Source organism: Ictidomys tridecemlineatus, chromosome 11 (assembly GCF_052094955.1).
Source record: "Ictidomys tridecemlineatus isolate mIctTri1 chromosome 11, mIctTri1.hap1, whole genome shotgun sequence".
In the NCBI taxonomy this organism is placed as follows: domain Eukaryota; kingdom Metazoa; phylum Chordata; class Mammalia; order Rodentia; family Sciuridae; genus Ictidomys; species Ictidomys tridecemlineatus.
In genome coordinates this window covers 34,179,159-34,203,159 of record NC_135487.1, presented here as the reverse complement: position 1 = coordinate 34,203,159, position 24,001 = coordinate 34,179,159, and the positions used below count along the sequence as shown (strand labels likewise).

Here is a 24,001-nt window from a genome sequence, read left to right as displayed (position 1 = left end):
CTCTCAGACACCCCTTCATTATCCTAATCTGATCTGTCAGAGTTTCAGATCAAAGCAGTTGCTCCTCTGCTTTCCTGTTGCTCTCAGGATTGCCAATCCCTGTGTTCCACATGAGCAGCCACATGGAAGCCGGCTGAACAGGCCTCGTTTGCCCAGAGTGGACATTCTGAGGAGGCCTTTGGGGCCCAGGCAGAGAGGAAAGGAAGGAACAACTCAGGGAGCAGTCAGAGATCTTGGGACCATCCCACATCCACCCAGGTGAGAGGACGCACAGGAGTGATCCTGGGGTCCCCGCCTCCCTTGTCTGCTGGATCTCCCTTCCAATGGAGAGATGGAGCCTGCAGTGGGTGGGGAGTGGAGGTGGAGGAGGAAAGACGTGGGAGATTGGAAGCAGGAGAGCGGGGGAATTTGGTTGGAAACCTTCTCCTCCTCAGATTTATCAAGACAGTCTCTGTCTCAAAGAGAGAGAGGCATGGCCAATCACAGCAGAGTCTGCCAGTCACTGTGACCAGGAGAATGGCAACTCCACTCTCAAGACTGGGAAGTTGGGAGGAGCAGCAGATTTGGTGGGAAGAAACTGAGTTTGTGGTTGTTGCTGAGTCTGAGCTCCTGAAAGTCATGTAGGACTAGTCAACAGTTGACTCAGTGGTCACAACCTGAGTAACAGGTATAACCCTGAGTCATCCACCTTCTTGACTCCATCATCTCCAAAGCACCTATGGAACCGTCCTCTGTCCTTCAGCCACTTTCCTCCCCAGCCCTGCTCCATCCTCACCAAACTCTGCTGTCCCCTGACGTCCTCAGCTCCTTGGGTTGTGTGGCACACCCCATGACACCCTGGACCCAGCTACCTCATATATTCTCGGGTTGCACTACCCAGTACATCACCCCACTCAATTTCTCCTTCATGCTGTGTTGTTCATTTGTGTGCTTATTTCCTTCTCCCCATCTAAAAACTAAGTTCCACAGAAGCAAGGACCTTATTAACCTTTTACAAAGTGCCTGGCACAAGATAGGAGCTTGATGACGATTCTTCAGTGAAGGAGTGGTGGCCTTTACCTGTCCCTCCTCAGTGTATCTCTACTAGTTCCTTCCTAACAGCATTGGGCACACTAACTCTTTCCTATGTTAAGGGGAAATAAAGGATTCTTTCAAACCTACATCCAAAACAGTCACTGCCCCTGCTTTCCTCTCTGTCCAGCCAAGTTCTCAAGCTCTCCACACTTCCTGCCTTTGTCTGTCACCTTCTGCTGAGAGCCATAGCCAAGTAGGAATGACGCATGGCATTTTTGGGTTGAAAGGTGACGCTACTCAGGGATTAGGGTGGCTCCGGGTTTAGGGTGGATCCTGCTGGGAATAGGGCGGCTCCAGGATTAGGGCATATCCTGCTGCCCCAGGCTCGCCTGCTCTTTGGAGTTCCCGCCGGGGTTCTGAGGGAATTGGTGCGCGGAGCCGGGTAGAGGCAGTGTATTCCCGGGAAGTGAGAGTAGTGTCGGTGAGAGTCCGGGAATAAAGAGTTGCTGTTTGAATCTACAAGACTTTGTGGTGGCTTGGTTATTTTGTGCCCAGCCAGACTGCGGCAACCTTCCACTCCCTCCTCCACCCAGTTGAGTGAGGCTTCAATACAGATCACCGCAGAGAACTCCACAGAGTTGCATGGGCAGCATTTGAGACCATTGGCTTCACCCTTCTTGAAACACACTTGTCTTGTAACAATGCAGTTCTCAATGTCACTTCCTCCACAAAGCATTAAGACACACTCCCTTGAATACACATTGCAGGTAAGATAGGGTTCCACTTGGTGTTATTCTCATAACACCTTGGACATCCACTTTATTGCACTTTTTTTTTTAAAAGAGAGGAGAGAATTTTTTAATATTTATTTTTTAGTTTTCGGCGGACACATCTTTGTATGTGGTTCTGAGGATCGAACCCGGGCCACACGCATGCCAGGCGAGCGCGCTACCACTTGAGCCACATCCCCAGCCCTGCACTTTTTTTTTAACAGTTCTTTTTAAAGTATTTATTTACTTATTTCATTTTAGTTGTAGATGGACAGTATGCCTTTATTTTATTTATTTTTATGTGGTGCTGAGGAACAAAACCAGTGCCTCACACATGCTAGGCAAGTGCTTTACCACTGAGCCACAAACCCAGCCCTTTATTGCACTTGTACCAAATATTGTGTGTGATTACACATTTGATTTCTGTTTGCTAGTAGAACAAATGCTCCATTCAGGCAGGGCCTATTTCTTATTGCTTACCCTGATGCACTGTGGGAGGAATCCATCATTGGATGGATGAGGGAGAGGAGGGATTGGGGGGATAGGGGAAGTGGGTGAATGAGGATCTATAGACCAGGAGAAAGACCTACGCTGGGTATAGAGGGGAATTATTTGTCTTTAGGGACACTAACCAAAATCCTGAAAACAAATAAATGCAATAAGAGTCAAGGATCAGGGACTGATGGAAAATTCCCTATTGAGGATGAAAAGAGGAAGTAGTTTTGAGTAGCCAAAATGGGTTCATTAATAACAAGCCTTCACTGGGTATCCACTGAGTACTAGGTACAGTGCTGGGTGCTGGGCACACAAAGGCTAACTTTATTACAAGCCTGGACCCCAAGTGACCTCACCAGCCTAAAATGCCCAGGGTCACCATTCTAAACCCAAGTGTGGGAAATTGAGGAAGATCTAGCCAAGTCAGCCAGCTAGAGAAATGTGAAGGGAAGATAGACCTGGTTGGGAAGCTCATGGCTTGATTATGTCTGTCTCTAAAGGATACAGCATCAGTAGAGGAACACAAGTACACTGGTGTTACTTCTGTCTTCCAAGTGGTTGTGTCACCCAGCACACAGACAAGTACCCAGAGCATGCTTAATGCCTGTTCTTGTAACTGAACTAATGAGCAAAGTACACAAAATTTGGAGTGAACCATGTGGTTTTCAAGTCTTTCTGTACCCCTTACTGATTTGCCTTGGACAAATCAGCCACCCTATCTGAACTTCAGTTTCCCCATGTACAAAATGGAAATAATAATGCCCAATTTTCAAATGATGATGGGCTATCAACTCCACAGTCTAACAGATGTTGGATTCTATCATTAAGACACAGTCCCTGCTTTAAGTCATGTAGGAAGCACACTTTGTGGGAGGGGAAGGGCCCTAGTGATTGAACCCAGAGGCTCTACCACTGAGCTACATTCAGTCTTTTTTTATACTTGAGACAGAGTCTCACTAAACAGTCCAGGCGGCCTCCAATTTGCAGACCTCCTGCCTCAGGCTCCTGAGTAGCTGGGATTACAGGTATGCACCACTGTGCCCAGGTTACAAGGCAGCACTTTCAACACCAGCTGGTGGAGTTGTGAGGGACAATCACCTGACCCTGAATAAGGAAGTGGTCTTGAAGTGGAGAGCAGAGAACATTCCAAGCAGGTGAGCTTGGGGCATAGAGTTGGGAGATACACATGGTGCTCAGAGATGCCCTCAGGCTGAGTGACCAGGATGTAGCACTTGGGAAGCCAAGGAGCTGAGGCCATTACTATGCCAGAGGCAGATCAGGTAGAGTGCAGCCTTGTGGGTCACAGCAAGGAGTCTACACACTTGGCACAAGTGATACTAAAGACCCTAAGGGCAATCAGATGTGCATTGAGGAAGGTCCCCTTACTGCCATGCGAAGGACAGAGATATCAGCCTGGAGGCAGGATGGTCAGGCAAGGTGCTGTGGCCGTGGACATGGTGAGTGGGGAAAGGCAGCAGCCTTGGACTTGGGGCTTGAGGCCAGCAGACTGGCAGGCAGGAAGGAGGCACTTCTGCTCTCTCCCCTCTGGCCATGTGCTCAATGTGCTTCAGCATCATGGGATATCAGAAAGGGCCTATGTAGGCCCTGACAGAGACTTACTCAAGTTTTAATTCAAATCCCCAATTTCTAGCTAGAAAAATGGGACCTTGGGCAAGGTTCATAATCCTTCTTTAAAATGGGGCAAAAATGCCTTTAAAAGGGTTAACAGGAGAATTAAATGACATGACTCTAAGTGACTAGAGGTAGGTACCTGGCTCAGAGTAGGTACTTGGTAAATGTGGTTCAGAATGCTTGTCCTCCTTTTCTCCTAATCAAAATTCACCTTATAACTCCATGTATTAAATATTCATGGATCTTTATTACCATACCTGACTGCCTTCCTGCCTTCCAGAAATATCCTCCAGAGTGTAAGCTCCAAATGGACAGAAGCCAGGCTGGGGATACAGCTCAGTTGGTAGAGTGCTTGCCTTGCATGCTCAAGGCCCTAGGTGAGCCAAGTCTATCTTATACATCACTGCAGTCCCATCACTAATACAGTACCTGGCCCCCACAGCAGATGCTCACTTAATTTCACAGAATTAATTGAGCACCTTCTCAGCACTCTTTGTTCTAAGAATATAATCACAAACAAGAAAAAGTATAGTTGTTTTAGTGGTGGAGACAAAAGCCCATAAGTGATTTCAGATAGTGACAATACACTAAAAAAGTACAAAGGATGACATGTTAGAAAGTGACCAGGTAGGTCATTTTACAAGCTAGTGATCAGAGAAGGTGACCGAATTTTCCAGGCAGAGGGAACAGCTAACACAAAAGCTCTGAGGCAGGGACCAGCTTGAGATGATCAAGAAACTGAAGGAGCTTGTGTGGCCAGAGCACAAGTGACGAGAGAAAGAGACCCCCAAGACTGGAGAGGTGGACGAGAGCACCTCTTACAAAGCCACATGCTCTGTAAGACACAAGGAGAGACTGGATTTTATTCTAGGCCAGCTGGGAAACCATTGGAAGGACTTTAGCAAGAGATTCCCATCTGATGTACACTTCTGAAGGATCACTCTGGCTACCCTGTGATACATTGGGAGAGGAGGATGGAAGCAGGGAGCCCTGCGGGGTAGCAAGTTATCGCAGTGCTCAGATGAGAAGCTCACACAAGAGCACAGTGGTAAAAAAGTTACACAGGGGATACTCATGTGCTCTGTGACCATGTCCCCCTTCCCTTGGTGGCATGGAGGCCCTGCCCTTTTCTATCCTTCCTGCCAGCTCTGATGGCCAGGGGAGCAGGCATGTTGGTCATGTCCATCTGCCCCAGGAGCCTCTAAAGGATGGGCCAGGCTTGATTCAGGTTGGTCTCTAGCTCTGTTCAGCTGCAGGTTGGATGTGGCCATGCTGAGCCTCCAAGGGCTGAATCAATGAGCCAGTGAAGGAAGATGAAGGAGCAGTGCCACCAATCTGCAGCCTTGTGTCTGAAAGCACGATGACATCAGCAACTGAAATGGGCAGGAGGAGGAAGCTGGGGCAGATGGCAGGTGGCTCTATGGAATGACAGACAAAACTATAGCAGCGGTTACAAGGAATCAGGGCAAAATAGGTTGGGCCATTGAGTCAGCTCCAAGGTGTGGGGTCACATATCTGCCAAAAGTGGCCCCTCCCAGGCAGGGACAGCATTGGTGGGCAGTGCAGGTACCACAGGGCCTGCCACCTGGCAGGTTTCCAGAGGGGTAGAAAAATCAGGATAGAGAAGGAAGTTTTGGGAAGGGCAAGAGAAATTACCTAATGCTCCAAAAACAGTGTGAAATAGGCTGGCAGGGGGAGGGGAGGGGACTATCTTTCCCTGAGGGCTCAGGCCCCAAAACTTCAGCTACAGGAGAATAAGGCTGTGGCCTAAGTCAGGGCATTCTGCTGAGGAGGGTGGTGTCACAGACTAGCCACCCCCGCCTCATATCCCACCTGCAGTGCAGTCCAGCAAGAGGCCAGCTGGCAGACAGGACAGGGCAGACAGCTGCAGAGCTCACCTTCAGCCCACTGTCACTTCTCAGATAGCCTCTCAATCTCGGGAAGCTGCTCAGGCCTTGCCACTCCAAACTACTCTCCTCCTGAACCTATATGACCCCTTGAGTGTCCCCATCACTCTTGAGAAAGAATTCAAGTTCCTGACCTGGCCACCCAAGTTCACATTGGTCCGGCCTCACGAAGCTGCATCTCTGCTTCCTTTGTGCCTATTCGACATACCTGTTATCAAGCTCATCTAGTCTCTGGATATACTGTCCCTTCTCCGTGGGAGGTCCTCTTCAACTACCTCAGCCTCTAGGAACTTTCTAAACTCAGCATAGATCCTCATCCAAGAAGCCTTTCTAGAGCAATCCAGGCCTTGGCAGGCCCTGCAAGGGCTCTCTACCAGACTGCCTTGTCTCCTGGTGGCCAATCCTGCCAGTGGGCTCCTCTGCCCAATGCACCAGTCAGGGCGCTCTGCTTCCACTCAATTCCCTGCAGCCCAATTAGGTGATTCTCCTGCTGCTTTGTGCTGGTCACAGAAGACAAAGATGTAGTAGTGAGGTCCCTGCTGTCAAGGAGAGCCATGTGCTCATGAAGGCAGACCCACCACAGAAGCCACCCACCCCAACAGGACAGACCAGGAGGAAACAGCTCACACCCTCCAGGGCCCAGAAGAAAGACAGAAGGCCTCCTGGAGAAAGAGGAATCCAAGTGGGGCCTCAAAGGACTGAGTGGTGGAAGAACAGAAAAGGCATGTCACAGAGAGGAAAGAAGAAAGGAAGACTAAGGGCTGTGTCCAGCAAAGCTAGGCTGAGTCTAAGACAGGAGGGGCCTGGGTGAAGGGCCAGGATACGAGCTGCACCTGCTCTGTGGGTGATGGATGCCAAGGGAGATTTTGAATCAGGAGAGTGACATGGCTCCCGAAGGTCAAGCCAATCCTACTCTTAATTGGCTCTGGCACCCAGCACCCTAAGGGTGATGCCCAGAAAGTGCACAAAGGAGGAGGTATATTTTGCCTGTTGGTACCTTGGGCCATGTCACACCTGCTGGCTGCCACATGGGGTGGGGAATCACATTGGAGAGGGGACCAGAGGGGAGTGAGGTCTGCACTTCTGCAAGGGGCCAGGGGAGGGGACATTGGAAGATCCTGCCCCATGCTTAACATTTTCTCACAGGTAACAGTGTGCTCTGACTAGACCAGGCCACAGAGCACATGGGTCTCAGATCTTCTGGAGCTGGGTAGAAAGGCAGTCTCAGGACGGTCGCTTTTCAGGGGTCATCAGCTGCTCCACCTCCCGCATGAATCGCAGACACATCTCTTCCTGCCAGGGCAGAGCCACGCACTGCACAGCCACAGGCAACCCCACACTATTCTTCATGGCCTGCAGGGGACACAGGTATCAGGATGGACAGCAAAGCAGAATCCCACTCTAGGCCCAGAAAGCATGTGCCCCACTAGAGAGGAGAGGCAGCAAGGCAGGCCGGCTTAGCCCAGGGGCTCGCTTAAAAACAGCTCTGAGGCTTCCCTCCTCAGCAGGCAGAGCTGGGGCAGGGAGTGGACTGAGGGCATGGGCAGGCCTCACCTTCTTCAGCACCTTGTCCCAGATATCCCCAAAGTAGCCCTTGTAATGTTCCATCTGGGCCTCGTCCTCAGCAGTCACTGTGGTGACAGGCACCACCCCCGCAGGAAAGTCCAGGCAGTTGTAGAGCACGGTGTAGCTGATGGCCCCTGGAACACATCACAGTGGCTGCAGCAGGCCCTGAGAGCAGAGCCAACTGTCCTTTCTAGGCCTTGATCACCCTCCCTGTGAAATAGCACCCTGCTTCCAGAGTCAGGGAAAAGCCCTCTCCCAGGATTGGTGTTTCAGTGCAAAGTCCAGGAGCCCTACAAGATCCACAGATGCTTGCCCTGTGCCTTTGCCCAGGTAGTTTCCCTGCCTCGAACATCATTCCTATTTTCTTGGCTTATCTAGATCTCATCTAGATTCAAATACCATTTCCCAAAGTAGACTCTAACTAAACATCCCCAAGCTGAATAGTGCTTATGACAGGGAGCTCATTCCCTCCCAGAGCATCCCACATGACTCCCATCTCTCCAGCCAGCCAGCCTCCCCCAAGAGCGGAATGCTCCCCCAGTATTGGGGTCCTCCCTCAATGCTCCTCCTGTACTTTCAGTAGCTCCACAGGGCTCAGGGCTGAATCCATAGAAAAGAAGGGGCAGGTGGAGTGTGAGGAGAGCAGGTGGGGCAGCAGGCCTCACCTGTGGCCCTGCCTGGGGCATTCAAGTTCAGAGCAGGACCCAGCATGGGGGTTAGCAGAACATCCAGATCCAGTGCTTTCCATTGAGCAATCACAGAATTGCGGTACACCTGAGGGAATGCCAGCACACCAGGGAGGTGCTCAGACCAGGACAGTTCAACACAGGGACAGTGGCTGGGGTCTGGTCCCAGCACCTGCAGCTGGATCTGAGCTGAGCCAGGAAGAGGTCCACAGGCAGGCAGCAAAGCTTCTTGGGAACACTGTTGTTTCCACCTCCACCTCCTGCCCAAACTATAAACACTTCCTGCTGAGGTGAAGCCATGTCCTGCATAGCCACAGGCAGCTCCAAAGGGGCAAAGAACAGGAGTCCTATGCTGATCCAGCCCCATGGGACCTGAGTAGATGAGCATCAGAGAGCAGGGCCCAACGTGCAGGATGGAGGTAGGGGGCGGGGATGACAGGTCTCTCCAGGAGACCAGTGGGAGCAGTGGCTAGAAGACTCTGCTGCAGGTGCCCTGAACAACTCCACCCTCCCCTGCCACCTACTGTAGAGTAAGGGCTCAGGCCTCACCTCAATCTTATGCTGCAGTTCCCAGAGCTTTCCAGCCGACCTGGGCAGAGAGAGTGAAGTCACCAGCCAGCATGGCCACAGCCAGGATCACCTAGTGACTCCACAGCAGAGCCAGCCCTAGACCAGGACTGATTTCTTACTATCCTCAGGATCCCAGAGAGGCCAGGGCTGTCAAAGGTCCTAAGCGTTACAGGTGAGAGGAGTGAGTCCACAGGACACCAGGGCTGGAAATGGGGTCATTTGTACCCTGCTTTTCCAGTCTGAGCCACTAAGGAGAAGATGGGACCCCATGCATCCATTCATTTCAGATCTCTAACAGCATTTCACCTGGTTCCCCAGTGTCCAGCACCCCATGTGTCACCAGGGCCAACTCCTTCTGATCTCTGTGCCCCCACCAGGTCCATCTTTTCTACTTCTCTCCTCTGTTCCCTCCTTGCTTTTGCTCTCCAGCCAGATCTGGACCTTATGCTTCAAGGTCCCCCTGGGGTCACACAGGTTGCCCCCTGCCTATCCAATTCCATCCCAGAAGTTACTTCCAGTTGTCAGACTCAGATCTGGGTCGGGGAAAGATAGGGGCAGACATCTAGCATGGAAATGTTCTCACCGAGGCCTCATGCTGCTGAGAAAGGATGCCATCCGTGGGAACTGTACAGGAACACACACAGGGTCAATGACTAAGCTTGGGGTAATGGGTGGCCACCATGCCACCTACTCCATACCTTCCCCAGGCCCAGGTCACACCCCTTTAGGCAAGAAGGTTGGAGAGGATGGGGAGGAGAGCAATTGGGGTGGAGAGAAGTACAGCAATGCCTGCCCAGAAAGGCCAAGGGAAGGCTGGGAAGAGCCAGAGACCACAGGGCATCACAGGATGGGCGACCCCAGAGCCTCCCTTGACCCTTAGCCCCTCACACTCTTTGTACCCTCACCAGAGGCTTCAGCAGGAAGGCCAGCAGTCCTCTAAGCCAGCTGGGCAGCTTCAGAACTAAGATCAGGTCCCCTAAGCAGGGGTCCACAAAATCACCTTTGCTGGGAGATAAAAGGCAGAGTCTTGGTGCTCCCACCCTAGTATCCCTCCTGGCCTGCTCCTCACTGACTGTGCCCTGTTCTCTACCCTTCCCCTATCTCTCCTTATCAGACTCCAGTAACTAGTGGTCTCCAATCCCTTTGACTGCCTCCTTCCAACCCATGCTCATTTATATTCCCATCCTCCTGCCATAATCCCATCCTGAACTCTAATCTTCCCCAGACAGACAAGGAAGCCCCCTGTCCACCTTCTACTGGACAGCCAGCTCTGCTCAGGGGCTGCAGATGCACAATTCTGCCTCCCATCAGGCTGGCACCTTTCCAAACTCTCCCTGGAATAGTGTCTCCAGGCTCAACTTGCACAGCTGGAGGGACAGCAAGGTCCCTTCCCAGAGGCCCAGGCCTTCTTCGTGTGCAGCTGAGTTAGGTCTTGCTATCCCTGGGCTGGGCATTTCTTTGATTCCACCACAGACCCTGAAGCCCATCAGTACTCACAAGTTTTGGAGGAAGCTGTGGCCACCATCACTGAACAGCCCACCTGATGACAGGGTCTCCAGAGCATAGGGGATGTTGCTTGGCAAGAAGGGAACCAGCTGCAGGGATTGAGGGCCCCAGACTTAACAACCCTTGGCTCCCATGACTCCGCCTGCTGTCCCAGGGACCCTAAGGATAGGCTGTAACCATTCTGCCACATGGTAGCGCTCACAAGAGCCATAAAGGATGCTTTACTGGCCCATGAAAACTCCCCATAAAAATGTCCCTCATGAGAGAATTCTGGAGTCATAGAATTCTCCCAGTGTTACCATTTCAGGGCCCCAGAAACCTCTGGATGGCTGTGTACCTTGTCTAGGGTTGAGAACCCCACTGCCCACCGCCAAACCAAATGCAGCACTCACACATTACCCAGCGCTAGCTGAGTTCTCATGATCTTCTCTCTTCAATAATTCCGCCCTGCCGTCTACATACTGATCCCATAGGGTGACAGTCATTATCCTCAATAATTAAACAATCAAGAGGTTGGGGGCCTGGGAGGGAATGGCTGTGAGAACCAGGAAGACTGCCTTGGAGGAAAGGAGATGCCAGGACTGTGGGTTCCTATAGTCATACCGTGTGGCCAGCAGCTTCAAGGCTCTGCTTAGTCTCCAGTAGGGCCCGCTTCATGGCTGGGCTGGGCATGGTGTAGTTGTCGGTCTCATAGTAACCCACACGCAGGGGCCGGGAGCTTGTGTAGACCTGGGAGCAAACATAGAGGGCACGGTCAGGGCAGGAGCAGAACAGGAGAGGACAGCCTGAGCAGAGTTCCTAGAAGCCAGAGAAGCTACTCAGCCCCAGACACAGCTATAAAGCTACAGCCTGGATCCCTCTGGCACTGTTTCCCCTGAAAACAGATCATCAGCAAGGTCAGTCCCTTCCACATATGACCTTTTCATAAAACACCTTCACAATGACTTGGTGGCAGACAGAGCAGGTATGAGGATTCCCATTGGCCATATGAGGAAACTGAGGCTTGAGGTTTATCTAGAGTCTGAGGCCCAGAGTTGGGCTGGGACTTGCCTAAGGTAACCTAATGCAGAGATAAGATTAGGCCCATATTCAGGCATTCTGTCTCCTGAGCCAATATGCTCCACTACCTTGCCCTGTCCCTTGATAAACTTTCCAAACATCAATGAGGGACCTCTTTTCCTCTTCTCCCTCTGTCCCTCCCTCCCCATCTCTCTCTTTTTTTTTTTCCTTTTTTGATACTGGGGATTGAACTAAGGGGCACTCTATCACTAAGTTACATCCCCAGAACTTTTATTTTTATTTTTTATTTTGACAGGATCTCACTAAGTTATCCCAAAACTGGCTTCAAACTTTTGATCCTCCTCTCTGGGCCTCCTGAGTTGCTGGGATTGTAGAAATGTATCATCAAGACCAGCATCCTATTGATCCTTGAACAGTCTTCATCAGCTCTTCAGAAAAAGCATCAAATGACATTTACACCCCACAATTCTGAACCTCTTATCTCAAGGTCCTCAGCCTGCTGTTCCCCAGTCCTCAACAATTAGATCATGATCCTTACCTAATCACAGCCAACATGCATGTTGGAAGACCTGCCTAATCCAGACTCCCCAATCCACCCTCTGGGGCACAGCTCAGACTGTTGAGGCAGAGTTCCACCACTTCAGAAAGTAATGAGCTCGTTTGATCAATGGGGCTGTCTTAGTTATATCCTGGGGAGCAGCCACTCTACACTACCCACAGCTTGCTCACCCTAGGTGACAAGCATGCTATTTTCTGGGGATTTAGACAGGACTATTATAAGTAAGGCTGCTATTTACTGAGAATAAAATACAACTTAGGTACAAGAGTTCTCTGGCTGAGAAAAAGGTCCTGACTGGTCCTCTGACACCAGCAGAGGTTGAAAGCCTGAAGGTTTCCAAATGCAGACAAGAGCGCCACCTTGTGTCTATCTATGGAGTAGCAGTTGACCCTGCCCTCAGATCTGGGGACAGTTTTCCTGGGACAGGGCCTGGGAGACCTGCCCACAATGACTAGGTTCATCAGAAATTCACCCCCTTTCCCCCTTTTCCACCCAACTCACCTCCTCCCTGAAGGGCACTGGGGGTACAGTGGGGTCCAAGCGGAACATGTCTTCACATAGCAGGGCTCTCAGGCATAGCGCCAGGCTCTCCACATCCCGTGCCATGGGGCCCACTGAGAGTTGCACTGTGGGGCAAGGAGGGGAGGGGAGGGAAGAGAGGTCATCCAGCCTCAATAGGCTCTGGGGCTGGCAAGCATGAGTTGGACTATGGCCCAAGAGTTGAGCAAGACAAGGTCAGAACTCAAATCTAGAGGGCCTGGTAACCAGACACTGCCCCCCAGAGAAAGAGGGACAGAGGTGGATCAGGCTGACCCCCACCCTCCTCCAGGGACTGAAGGAACCAGACCTCACCTGCCACCTGTCCATAGACACAGCCCTTCAGACCACTCTTGCTGAATAAGAAACACAAATGTTGGAAATAGAAAATGGCTACCCTTTGCCCACCCTCAAGCCCAAGCAACATCTCTAAATTCCTAGCATAGGAAACTAGGAACCACATATGACTGTGATAGTAATACTCCTCCCAGCAAAAACCTGGTGAATGAATCCTTGCCTGGAGCCCAGAGATGTGGTTAGTTAGGCCAAGGTCAAATAGCAAGGGGCCCAGAAGCTTCCTGTACCCACCATACCTGAGGCGGTTCCCAGTAGGCTTGAGGCCACAGATTCCACAGAAGGCAGAAGGGAAACGGATGCTTCCCCCGATGTCAGTGCCTAAGCCCAGGGGAGAGCCTCCAGACCCAATGAGGGCCCCCTCACCCCCTGAGGAGCCACCTGGGCTCTTGGAGGATTTCCATGGGTTCAGAGTCTGGCCAAAGAGGGGGTTACTGCAGTCATAGCTGGAGGAAACAGAACAGGTCAGCCTGGGTCATGCTGGCACTGGTGTCCCTGCCCACCCCACCTCACCTTACTGAGGCCCAACCCCTGAGACCCAACCTGAACATGGACTGGGGGATGTTGGTGTGCACAAAGGGCACGGCACCCTGCAGCTTCAGCACCTGCACCACCACGCTGTCACACTCCGCTGGCACTCCCTCATTCAAGCTCAAGCCCAGTGAAGAGTCATGGCCCTGGAGGGAGCACAAGCACCAAGAGGACAATGCAGATGAGTCAGGAGCCCCTCTGCAGCCCACAGTCCCCTCCACCACTGTCATACTTGCTGAGGCTAGGCATATCCATGGTCCTCTCTCAAGGCCTCTGGACTTGATATTTCCTCTGAGGGACCCAAATGACCCAGGACACAGAATTGGCTACAGGGACAGAGGGGAACAGATATCACAGTAGGGTGTACCTTGTAGCTGAAGCACTCCTTGAGGCTCAGGGGGACACCATAGAGCAGGCCATGCCGTGGAGCCTGGGACAGCTGAGTCTCACAGTCAGCCAGGTAGGAAGTCACACAATTGATCCCTTTGTTCACTTCCCAGGCCTGAAGAGGAGAGAAATGGAAACAAAGTAAAGTGAAATGGTATTTTTTTTTAATTGTGGTAAAATGTGCATCATATAAAATTGGTCTTTTCAAATATACTCAGGGAAAGGGTAATCAGCAAACTGGCCCACAACCAGGAACACCTAGTGCCCACCATCCACCTAGCTGGGGACATTTGGCCCCAGACTCATCCTATCTCCAGCTTTCAACTTCATGACACAGAAAGAGAGGAGAAAGAGAGAGAAGACAAAGAGAAAGAGAAAGACAGAGACGGGGGTGGAGAGGGAGAACCTCCAGGGCCAGGACACTTGGGAGAGCAAGATACAGTCCTCAAATATTCCCCAACAAGAGATGAGTTGGGAGAAAGATGACCACTGGCCTCTGCTCCCGTTCCTCTAAGCCAGTCTCTGCCCAGCGAGGCAGATGGGAACCAGACAGGGGCAGACCTCCATGTCAGGTCACCTGAGAGTCAACTGTGAAGCTGGCTAAACTCAGGCCCCAGCCCAACACTGTCTCCTGTACCCCATGCCTGGCCCATACCTGGCCCAGCCCAACCTCCCCTTTCACAAGGCCTCTTGTTTCTGATAATCAAGGCACATGGAAGTGACTGGCTGCAGTGAAGGATGATGACAGAAAGGAATGATTGTGGAGGTCTATCTAGAGTCCCCAACCATAGCCTCAGGGGCCAAGAGGAAAGGCTAGGGGAAAGCCCTGTACAGCCTTCAGTGCCTCCTCTGGTTCCTGTGAGACAGGTAGTGCTGCCACACCCAGGACTGTGTAACATCTATCCCCAGGCCACCCAAGGCAAGAAGGGAGGAGCCCATCATTTGTAATCAAAACTCTCTCTTCTGGTGACAAGGAAGAGTGAAGGCCTTTCAGGGTCCTTGTTAGGGAAAAGCATCACCATCTGCTGAGATTCTATCAGTGACACCTGCCACCCGTGCTCTCTCATCCTCTCTCAGCTGAATACCTGTCATATCACCCCTCACCTAATACGCAGGCCCCATCTGCTTAGTGGTCATACTATCACACACAAGTCACACTCGTAATGCAAAATTTATCCTTCATTTCTTTTTTGCACACATTTCTTGAGTACTTTCTGTGTGTTCAGTACTAACATTCAAAGACAAATAAGGCAAACTGTCCACAAAGAGCCCACGTGGTCATGGAAAAGGAAGAAGACAGGCCTGCTGTGGACAGAGAGCACGCAGAGGGCTGGCAGGGCAGGGGCCAGGTGAGCATGGAGGCATCCTGCTCAGAGCCCTAAAGGCTCAGCCAGGGAAGCCTGTGACTTCCTACCTGGCTGACTGTAGGGCAGGGGGCAGGGGCCAGGTGAGCATGGAGGCATCCTGCTCAGAGCCCTAAAGGCTCAGCCAGGGCAATGAATATCCCTCCTTCAGTAGCCTGTTGGAGGCCAAGCCCAGGGACAAAGCAGAGGGAAAGCCAGTGGAGAGCATGGCAGGTCCTAAGCTCTGACACTCTAATGCCCTGAATTCCTGACCACCAAGGACTGCAGAGCCGAAAGGGCACCTGGCCAGGAGGCTGCTGCTGGTGAGTGTAGTGAAGGCCAGGGTGGCTGAAGGAGGATAAAGACAAGGGAGGAACTGAAGAGAAACAGAAGATAGAACAGACCAGACTTGGTGACCAAAGAGTGGAGGCGTAAGGGACAGAAAAGTCTGGGCTGAAAGCCAGTTTTCTAGATAAAACAACATGTTCAGTGTCTTCCCCCACATGTACGTGCACACTCACGTACACACAGAGCTCTCTGGCCTCTTCCCTCCCTGGTAGTCCCTGGCACTCTGGTCCCACCCTTGCCCTCAGCAGGATCATTCTAGGCCAGGTTTTCCTCACACACCTTACAGAGAAAGAGAGGAAGAGTGAGCAGAATATCAGGGCTGGAAGGCAGCAACCTTACCTTTCCCACATAGGTGAAGAGCGCAGCTTCAGGGGACAGCTCTCCACTCTGTAACTTCTGCACCAGTTGAGGCAAAGGCAGGGCCAGCAGCGCCTCTGAGTCCAGGTCGGGGTTCTATGAGAGACACACTCAGATCAGTCCCCTCTTCCCAAAGGCCCCTGAGCCTGCAGCAGATTCCCGTGGCCCAGGCCCCTGAGCCCCCACATACTCCAGAAGCTCAGTTCCACATGCCAATCCATGACAGACATGCCCAGACACAGTTCTGACACCAGGGCCAGGACCTGGCCTGGGCAAGCCCTTTCCACCTTTGGGCAATGAATATCCCTCCTTCAATAGCCTGTTGGAGGCCAAGCCCAGCAGTTGCACCAACAATCACCATTGTAGGCCTACTGCCCCCAGGCACCACACCGATCCTTGGGTTTTGTTTTTGTTTGAGACAGTGTCTCAATAAATTGCCAAGACTGGCCTGGAACTTGCTATCCTCCTGCCTCAACTTTCTGAATAACAAGGATTACAGGAGTATGCTACTACCCCTGGCTGTGTTCCACGTTTTGATTAAATGTTACTATCACTAGTGGGGCATGGTGGTTCACGCTTGAATCCCAGAGACTCTGAGGCAGAGGCAGATGGATTGCAAGTTCAAAGCCAGCCTCAGCAACTTCCTGAGGCTCTAAGCAACCTAGCAAGACCCTGTCTCAAAATAAAATATAAAAACCAGCTGGGGATGTGGCTCAGTGGTTAAGCACCACTGGCTTCAATCCCTGGTACCAAAAAAAAAAAAAAAAAAAAAAGTTACTACCACTCCCGTTGTGCAGATAAAGAAACAGGCTCAGAGAGGAAGTACCTGGCCTAGGACCATAAAGGTAAATGGCTGTACTTTGCCTACTTAGCACAAGCTGCTCATTGGCTATCCACCTGCACTTGATCACCCAACCCCTGCAAGGGAGGGCAAGAACAAGACTCCTTCAGAGGGGCTGGAGGCTACACCTGAAAGGAAGGATTTATACTTTCATTCCACCAGCTCATGAGGTGTCACCTTTGTACCAGTGCCATGGCAGGCATGGGGATTAGGCAGTGAATGAAAAGCTGTGCCCACGTGAGCTTACACAAGGCAGGGAGAGAGAGCAGGGAATTAATAGGTAAACAAACAAGAATTTGACCTGGAGATCAAGAAAATAAAACAGGGTGTGGTAAGGGGCAGCACATGGGTGGAAGGGACTGCACGTGGGAGGAAGGGACTGCTCTCCACAGTTCCAGATCTCTGGGGTCAGCCTTTCCCACAAACACCCACCTGCTTCCATCCTCAAGGGTATTAGACCAATTAGCAGGCACTTAGTCACAGCCCCAACTGTTCACCTGGCTCCCTATTATTTCTGCCAAGTCACCAGAGACCTCCTTGACTTTACTTCACATCTCCATGAGGCATCCTCATCAATTCTTCCTGAAGATAGATAGTTCACTTCCCTGGTTTCCCTCCTGCCTCTTCACTACTTCCTCTGTCATTCATTGATTTAGTCAGCCAACAAACATATTCTGAGCACCTACTATGTGAGGGGCTATGAATTTAGAAGGAACCAGGAAGACCTAGAAAATAAAAAGCTAAGTCACAGACAGGTCATGGCAAGTGTGAGACAGCAGATCCACAAGCGCTGTGGTGGGAATGAGAGGACTGACTTAGATGGGCCAGGCTGGCCTATTTGAAGAGGCGGTACTCCAGCCACAATCTGGAAGATGAGAAGGAACCAGATTCAGAAAATACAAGCTCCTGGAGGCTTCTCCAGGGTTCATCTTCCCTTTCATGTGCTAGGAGCCGGCCTCCCTGGCTACCACTCCACCTCCACAAATGCCTCTCCAGTCCTCAGCCTGCCCCACAGCCTCAGGATCCTTCACTCAGTCCCACCCAAGTGGGCCTGAACCCACTCATGGGGCTACTCTTGTCCCACCGCTCCAAGTCCTTCCCTCTGAGCTCATCACCCCCCCACACTTTCAGCAGACCTGGACCCTCACTCAGGCAAGTGCACCATCATCCCTTTAGTTATTCAGGGGAACACCCAGTCATTCAAGAACCTCCCTCTCCCTCCTATCCACATCCAACCCTTCACCAAATTCTGGAAAAAAAAACGGCTACCTCTATCCCTCCACCAAGACGCTCACCTACATTTGTCTTTTTCTCCTGGGTCACACAGGGAACCTAACGCTGCCCTGCCCAAGCCCTGTCCCTCTGGCCCGCCCTTCCTTCTAGGACCAGACAAGTGCCAAACTCAATCTGGCCTTGCCTGCCCCCTTAAAATTCCCATTCTGTCACGCACCAAGATCCAGAGCATGTTCCAGAAGGAACTTACAAGCCATGGTCCTGTCAGACTCCTCTGTACCCTAAATGCACCACACCTCCACAACTGAACACCTTCCACCTCCATCAACCATGGCCATTATACCTAATGTCCTCAGGAGTCCTTCCCTGAATTTGTTAAACGGATATACTTACTTGGTTTGCCTTTGGTGGGGGGGAGGGGGAGTACCAGAGATTGAACCCAGAGGCCCCTAACCACTGAGCCACATCCCAGCCCTTTGTATTTTTATTTTGAGACAAGGTCTCACTAAGTTGCTAAGGCTGGCCTCAAACTTTCAATCTTCCTGTTTTAGCCTCTCAGGAAGGGGAGATTACAGGCATGTGCCACTAAACCCAGCCTTAGTATGCTCTTTTTAAAAAATATTTTATTTGTTGATGGACCTTTATTTTTTTATTTTAATGTGGTGGTGCTGAGACTTGAACCCAGTGCCTCACAATATACTAGGCAAGTGCTCTACAACTGAGCTACAATCCCCAGCACTTAGTATGCCCGCCCCCCCCCCTCCCCGCTTTGTGTGTGTGTGTGTGTGTGTGTGTGTGTGTGTGTGTGTGTGTGTGTGGTGCTGGGGGTTGAACCCAGGGCCTTGTGCACATGAGGCAAGCACTCTACCAACTGAGGTATATCTCCAGTCCCCTTGGTATGTTTTTTAATAAAGAAAACTAGAGTAGAAAAAAGTGGGTCACTGATCTCTACGCAAATACACCAGATAACCCTTGTTGAGTTGTTTTTGTTTGTTTGTTTGTTTGTTTGTTTTTAGGCACATAAAATGAAAAGTGATCATTCACACACATACCCCTCCACCCCACATAGTCCCTCTACTGAAAAGGAAACTATTCTTAATAGTTTCTAATGAACTTTTACAGGGGAAGAAAAAAAAAGTTTGAGGGACTGGGGTTGTGGCTCAGTGGTAGAGCACTTGCCTAGCATGTGTGAGGCCCTGGGTTCAAGTCTCAGTACTGCATATAAATAAAATAAAGGTCCATTTACAACTAAAATAAATAAATTGCACATATTGGTGCATTGAGGGTGCACCAATATGTATATATAGCAATATATATTTTTTTAAAGAGAGAATTTTTTAAATATCTATCTATCTATTTATTTATTTATTTTAGTTTTCAGTGGACACAACATCTTTATTTTATTTTTATATGGTGCTGAGGATCGAACCCAGCGTCCCGTGCATGCCAGGTGAGCACGCTGCCGCTTGAGCCACATCCCCAGCCCAAATATATATTTTTTTAAAAGTTTATGAAATACCTACAACATATATAGCTACTTACATTTATTCTTTTTATACAAAATGATCACACTATACAGAGTACTACATTCTGCCTCTCTCATCTCACAATGGAAACAAAAAATGTGGGGGTTTTCTGATTATAAAAATATGTGCTCATTGTTTTTAAGAAAATACCTAAAAGTATGGGGAAGAAGTTAAGATCAGCAGAGAGCCCACCACCGTGGGATAATTACCACCTGCTGTCTGCTGGCTGTCTCCTCCCACCTTGACACCAAGTGCCCACAGAGACAGCTGCAAGTTATCAGCCACACCATCCCCGCATTTTAATTCTTTCCTAGGTTTCTTCCTGTTGACAATTGATGATACAGTTGCTAATAGCTATTTTTAAGTCTTCAACTAATATCAGGCAGGCAAGACATTCTTTCACAAGACACCAAAGTAAGCCTGCGCCTCCAGAAGGCCCAACTGAACATGGGGAAACTCATTTTGTGTGGAGAATGTAGGGATGTATACTGATGTCCTCACTGGGTGGCCACCCTGCATGGGAACTTTTCAAGAGGGGGCTACCGTACCTATCTTTTAAGCACTGCCTCTCCTCAGCTTCGTTGTCTCCTGAACCACCTATTGTCCTAATTTCAGGTCTCCTGGATTGTCTTCCCTGTCACTTTTCTTTTCCCTCCTGGTTTTTATTGTTTTTGTTCTATTTCAAGATATTTCCTAAATAAATTAAATTAAAAGGAAAAGGGGCTGGGATGAGAGTTTAATTTTTTTTTTTTTAAAAAGACATCTCTCCATTTGATCATGTTTGCCACTAATCTCAATGGTAATCATATTCTCCTTCAACTCACCTACTGAATTATCTCAAAGTTCTGTGTAAGGCAGACTTGGAGAAAGCCAGGAGATGGAACCAGAGGTGGGATCCAGGTGAAAGGAAGTGGCATTCATAGGTCCAGTGGGTCTCTGCTAAGTGGGTGGGTATATAAGATGGAAAAGGCATTGAGGGTGCACCAAAAGCATGTGTTCGAAGGCACAGAGGTAGGCACAGTGTCCTGTGGTGCCTGTCCCAGCCTTAGCAATGGTCTCCCTTCAGTCTAGAAAGCCTATCAAACTCATTCAAGGGTCAGATGGGAAAAACGGGTGAATGGTTGTTTTGAGTAAACCTCCATGGTCGACAGAGTTATCAAAAACACAACTTTCTCTAGAGTTGCTCTGAAGAGGTGAACCATTTTGTGATGATTCAGAGATACATAGCAACCCCCACACCCAATCACACATACATCCAGTGTGTGTTCTCCTTGGTCCACAGCTAGCTAGCTTTGTCCATTATCTATCAGGGAGACGATACTACAAAAGTACTGTGTGTTCCCAGGGCTGCCTGGATCCTTCTTTTCTGAATGGCCCTTACTCTTCAGAGCTGGGTTAAGAAAGTCCCAGATGAAAGGCTGCTGAACAGCCTCTGGTCCTGCCTCCCTCATCTAAGGACCCAGAGCCTAGAAGAAGGGCACCACAGTGATGAGCAGGGGAAGGAACTGGTCCTAAGGCTGGTCCCTACCCCAAGGCCTAAAAGGTTATTGGCTTCAAGACCCCACCCCTTAGCCAGTTAAATGGTGCACACCAATAGTCCCAGCTACTCAGGAAGCTAAGACAAAAGGATCACTCAAGGTCCATGAGTTTAAGATCAGCCTGGGTAACATAGTGAGACTACAGCTAAAAAAAAAAAAAAAAAACCTGGGGAGTGGCCTGTAATCCTAGTGGCTTGGGAGGTTGAGGCAGAAAGATCACAAATTCAAAGCTAGCTTCAGTAATTTAGCAAGACCCTCAATTTAGTGAGACCCTGTCTCAAAATAAAATATAAAAAGGGCTGGAAATGTAGCTCAGTGGTAAAGTGCTCCTGAGTTCAATCCCTGGTACAAAAACAAAACACCCCTTTACTGATTGCTGAACCTCAGGGGCTCCCAGCTAGTAGTCCCTTTCATTTCTGGTCATTAGAAACCCAAAAATGTAATTTCTCCTCCTGAAAGGGCCAAGCTTTGGTGTTTGAGGCTAGGTCTCCTGCTACAGGAAGGGTATAGAAACACTTCTTTGTATTTCAGATTCAAAATGTCTGTCCTGGAAGATTCTGTTCTTTAAAAAAATGATGCTGGGAAGTGAAATGCAGAAAGAGCCATCCTTCTACCACCAACAACGCCCCTCCCCCCCAAGCCCTGCCAGTCAAATGCATTCCTTTTGACTCTCAGGATTCCTTCCTGTGGGCAGATTCCTGCACCTGCTCGCTGCACTGAGCTAAGAGCTGGTAGAACTCAGCTGGCTTCACAGAAGGACAGGAGTGGAGCCGCCAAGGGTGGTCCAGAATGAACCAGGGATCATCAGGAGGACCCTATGTGAGGGGTATCTCCATTGCTCAGCCAAAGAAGAGACTAAGCAGTGAAGAACCCCTAATTAGGTAGTCACCAGTTGTCAACCAATACTGTTGGCATTTTGTCAACAACCAGTTTGGGTTGAACATCAGGGACTTCCCAATCTGGGAGAAGAGAACTCTAAAAACTGACTAATGACCAACCTAGATGCCCTTCAATAGATGGATGGATAGGGAAACTTTGGTATATACACACAATGGAACATTACTCAGCATTAAAAGAGAATAAAATCATGGCATTTGCAGGTAAATGAATGAAGTTGGAGAATATTATGCTAAGTGAAGCAAGCCAATCCCAAAAAAACCAAAGGCCAAATGTTTTTTTGTTTTGTTTTGTTTTTTGATATGAGGATCTTGACTCATAATAGTGATTGGTGGGGGAGCATGGAAGGAATGGAGGAACTTTAGATGGAGCAAAGGGGAGAGAGGGGAAAGGATGGGGCATGGGAGTAGGAATGATGGTGGAATGAGTTAGACATCATTACCCTAAGTACAAGACACGGATGGTGTGAAAATACTTTGTGTACAATCAGTGTCTTGAAAAATTGTCTATATATAATATGAATTGAATTGCATTTTGCCATCATGTATAACAAATTAGATCTCCCAGGTGATGGGAACAGCAGGAGTCAGGAGGATGTACATTGATGGAAGGCAGAGAGGCAGTCATTGAAAATTGCCACTTAGCAGGTGGTCAGTTATAGCAAGTGATTTTTGAGTTGGGCAGAGCCTGAACTAGAACCTAGGTGCCCAGTGGAACTCTCCAGCTCCCTGCAGTGGGGAGGAGCAGGAGAGGGATTAGGGAAACTGGCATCAGATACTAGGGTGTGGCCCTGAATGTGGGTAAAGTTTTGGCTGGCTGTAAATTTCAATTTACTTCACATCATTCCTGAGGCCAGAGCATATTTATTTATTGAAATAAAAATATATTTGGTTCCCAGGGCTGAGGTTGTGGCTCAGTGGCAGAGCCTAGCATGTGTGAGGCACTGGGTTCGATTCTCAGCACCACATATAAATGAATAAAATAAAGGTCCATTGACAAAATATATATATTTGGTTCCAAACTCCACTCATCAAGCTGGTTGAGAAGTCATCCATTAGTTTCATTTTTTTTTTGAGGGGGAGGGCACCAGGAATTGAACCCAGGGGTACTCAGCCACTGAGTCACATCCCCAGCCCTATTTTATATTTTATTTAGAGATAGGGTCTGAGTTGCTTAGCGCCTCGCTTTTGTTGAGGCTGGCTTTGGACTTTCGATCCTCCTGCCTCAGCCTCCTGAGCCCCTGGGATTACAGGCGTGTGCCCACTACCTGGGAGATCCCACAAACACCCAAGGTAAGTCTTCTTTCCCTCTGCATGTCAGAATATCTCCCAGAGGTCAGCATTTTGGTTTCTAAGTGGGGCCAATTTTCATACACCTGGAGGAAAGTCCCTCTTCTAGATGCCATTCCTCTCCCCCAGTGTGCACCTCCCCTGCAGTCAAACACACACACTGAGATGATCCAGAAGTAGCACAGGGAGAAGCAAAGCTTATTGACAGATCATCCGGTGAAGGCTAGAAAGGGTTGTCAGGGGTTGGACAGCAGGAGCTGGGAAGACTTCCACTGTAGCTTTACCAACAATTCATTGTGCACTTGGGCAAGTCTCTTTCTGGCTTGCTCTGAAGATATTCGTGCACAAACCAACAAGCTTGAACCTTAAACTCTGGATGCCTGGGCCAAGACTCGGTGGTTGCATACTGGCGTATAGTTGGTCTCACACTAGCGTTCTAACATTCAGATAGTCTGTATTCGAAATTCTTTGGCACCGAGCAAAGCTCCTCTTTGACCCGGTGTGGTGATGGACCTACAAGACCCGACCTGTGCCTTTCGTTTCTTTCCTCCACCTCACCCAGCCCTACCTGGCTCGGAAAGAGAGAGAATGCCTCAGGGTGAAGAGAAGGAAGTCCTACACCTGCGTTGCCCGCCAGTCCTCCGCGCGTCCGGGAGGCTAAAAGTGCTACCGGGGCTACCCCCGCGCCCTACCCACCCCCGCCCCGGCCTTGGCGGTCACCTGGAGCCGGAAGCGCTGCGCCGCCTTGTCCATGTTCTCCAGGCCCGCTCGCTGCCTCTGCCGCGCCCGGGCCGCCGCGCCCCGCGCCGACCGGCGCCCGGACCAGCGCAGGGCTACGGCCGCAGCCACGAAACAGCAGACCAGGGCAGCCCCAGAGGCTCCAGACAGCGCCGGCCACAATCCGTCCGGCACCATGATCTCCCGCCGCGGACTGATGCTGAGTGGAGGGAGACAGATGAGGAATCTGCCTGAGCAGCCGGACGGCTCCTCCGCAAAACCCGGCCTGGATCGCACGGGATTCTGCGCCCGCCTGAAGGAGGGGCGGGGCGCCGGCCCGCGGGGGAGCGCGCCGAGACCGAGGCTGGCGACGCGCAA

At 50.3% G+C, this 24,001-nt stretch overlaps 1 protein-coding gene across 1 annotated transcript; it reads right to left on the bottom strand.

The window, feature by feature from the left end:
* Positions 1-1,865: 1,865 nt before the first annotated feature.
* Positions 1,866-23,928, bottom strand: Faah (fatty acid amide hydrolase). Its single transcript, XM_005317990.5, has 15 exons — positions 23,627-23,928; positions 15,565-15,678; positions 13,515-13,649; positions 13,160-13,293; positions 12,856-13,062; positions 12,578-12,618; positions 12,227-12,351; positions 10,750-10,875; positions 10,138-10,235; positions 9,546-9,645; positions 9,224-9,264; positions 8,620-8,659; positions 8,050-8,158; positions 7,373-7,518; positions 1,866-7,171 (listed from the first exon to the last, which is right to left on the bottom strand). Exons 1-15 carry the CDS (start codon positions 23,819-23,821, stop codon positions 7,043-7,045), a joined length of 1,740 nt encoding a protein of 579 aa, XP_005318047.1. The 5' UTR covers positions 23,822-23,928; the 3' UTR covers positions 1,866-7,042.
* Between the last annotated feature and the right edge of the window lie 73 nt (positions 23,929-24,001).